The sequence below is a fragment of the Pteropus vampyrus genome, unplaced genomic scaffold, assembly GCF_000151845.1.
Source record: "Pteropus vampyrus isolate Shadow unplaced genomic scaffold, Pvam_2.0 Scaffold2643, whole genome shotgun sequence".
Taxonomy (NCBI): Eukaryota; Metazoa; Chordata; class Mammalia; order Chiroptera; family Pteropodidae; genus Pteropus; species Pteropus vampyrus.
The window spans coordinates 5,718-6,967 of record NW_011891424.1 but is presented as its reverse complement, the minus strand read 5'-3'; the positions used below and the strand labels follow the sequence as shown (position 1 = coordinate 6,967).

At 61.7% G+C, this 1,250-nt stretch overlaps 1 protein-coding gene across 1 annotated transcript in view; it reads left to right on the top strand.

Annotated features, from left to right (window-relative positions):
* The first annotated feature begins 6 nt into the window (after positions 1-6).
* LOC105310363 (protein LCHN-like) overlaps positions 7-1,250 on the top strand; it is a 3,054-nt gene continuing 1,810 nt past the window's right edge. Inside the window, exons 1-2 of the mRNA XM_011386552.2 lie at positions 7-113; positions 762-830. Of these exons, the coding sequence (XP_011384854.1) occupies positions 766-830 (65 nt within the window). The 5' untranslated portion in view covers positions 7-113; positions 762-765. The remainder of the gene's footprint in view (positions 114-761; positions 831-1,250) is intronic.

Genomic DNA, 1,250 nt, shown 5'->3' with positions numbered 1-1,250 from the left:
TATGATGTCTACGTGGATAACCAGAACGTGAAGACGCACCACGGCCACCTGCAGCCCCTGCTGAAGATCAACGGCGCCGACCGGGAGAAGTACCGGCGGCTGAACGAGCAGAGGTAGTGGGCCCGGGGCCGTGCGCGGCCACATGGGGTGGCGGGGCCAGCACGCACGCAGCGATGCCCCCACGTGCGGCCTTTCCAGGACAGCCGGGCGGGGGCAGAGGCCTCTGCCAAGCCGACCTGCCCGCCCTTCCCCTCACGGCACATTCGGCCACCCGCCTGCTGCCCAGGCGCTGCAGTGAGGGGAAGCTCTGCGGCCAGGAAGCCAGGCCCCCACCGCGTCCCCACCGGGCAGCAGATGCACGTGGGGGGGGGGCCTCTGCCCGGCGTTGGGGTCCGTGAAGCCCCAGACAGAACCGGCGCCGAGCGAGCACATGGTGTACGCACCACAGCCCTGAAAGGCTGCCTGTGCCTCATCTCATATAATTCCCCATAACTCGGTCACTCTGAAATAAATGGTATCATCATCATCATCCCTGTTTTACGGCAACGAGGAAAGATTGTCTTGCTTGGATACCAGAAGTGGCTCTGCACCCTCGGGGTTTCGACTCCCGGCGCTGCTTGTTCCTCCCCTGTCCCCTCTCTCCCTGCCTCCGGCCCGCTCTGGGTCACCCTCCTTCCTGGGAGAAGGCGGCCCGTGCAGGTGCCTGACGGACGACAGGGGTCTCTGCCGCTGTGGCAGCCTGACGGTCTCCTTCACTGCAGGCAGATGCTGCTGTACTCCCAGGAAGTGGGCGAAGACTACACCCCGTGCGAAGAGGACCTCTTTGTGCTGTAAGTCACTGGGGCCGTGGCGCGGGGCTCCCTGCGGAGCCCTCGGCCCTAACGCTGTGGCCCTGGACCCCTCCCATGTCACCGCTGCAGACCAGAGAGGTCCTTTATCGCTACCGTCATAAGTAACGGCCAGACCTGTAGAGAATTATTATGAGTCTATTTGAGCCAAACCGATGACATGTGCCGGGGAGCAAGAGCTCAGATGCACCGGAGAATATGTTTTGCGGCTGCTTTTATGCGTTAGACTCAGAGGAGGCGCATGCAGGTGCATGAAATCCACTGGCGGGAGATTAAGGAGGCAGGAGAAGGCGAAGCAGGGGAATGTCAAGGTCTGGATAAAAGGCAACGTGGGGGAAGATACTTTTCCCCTGGTGGGTACAGGACAGTTCATGACTAACTTCTGCAGCACACAGAGATGGC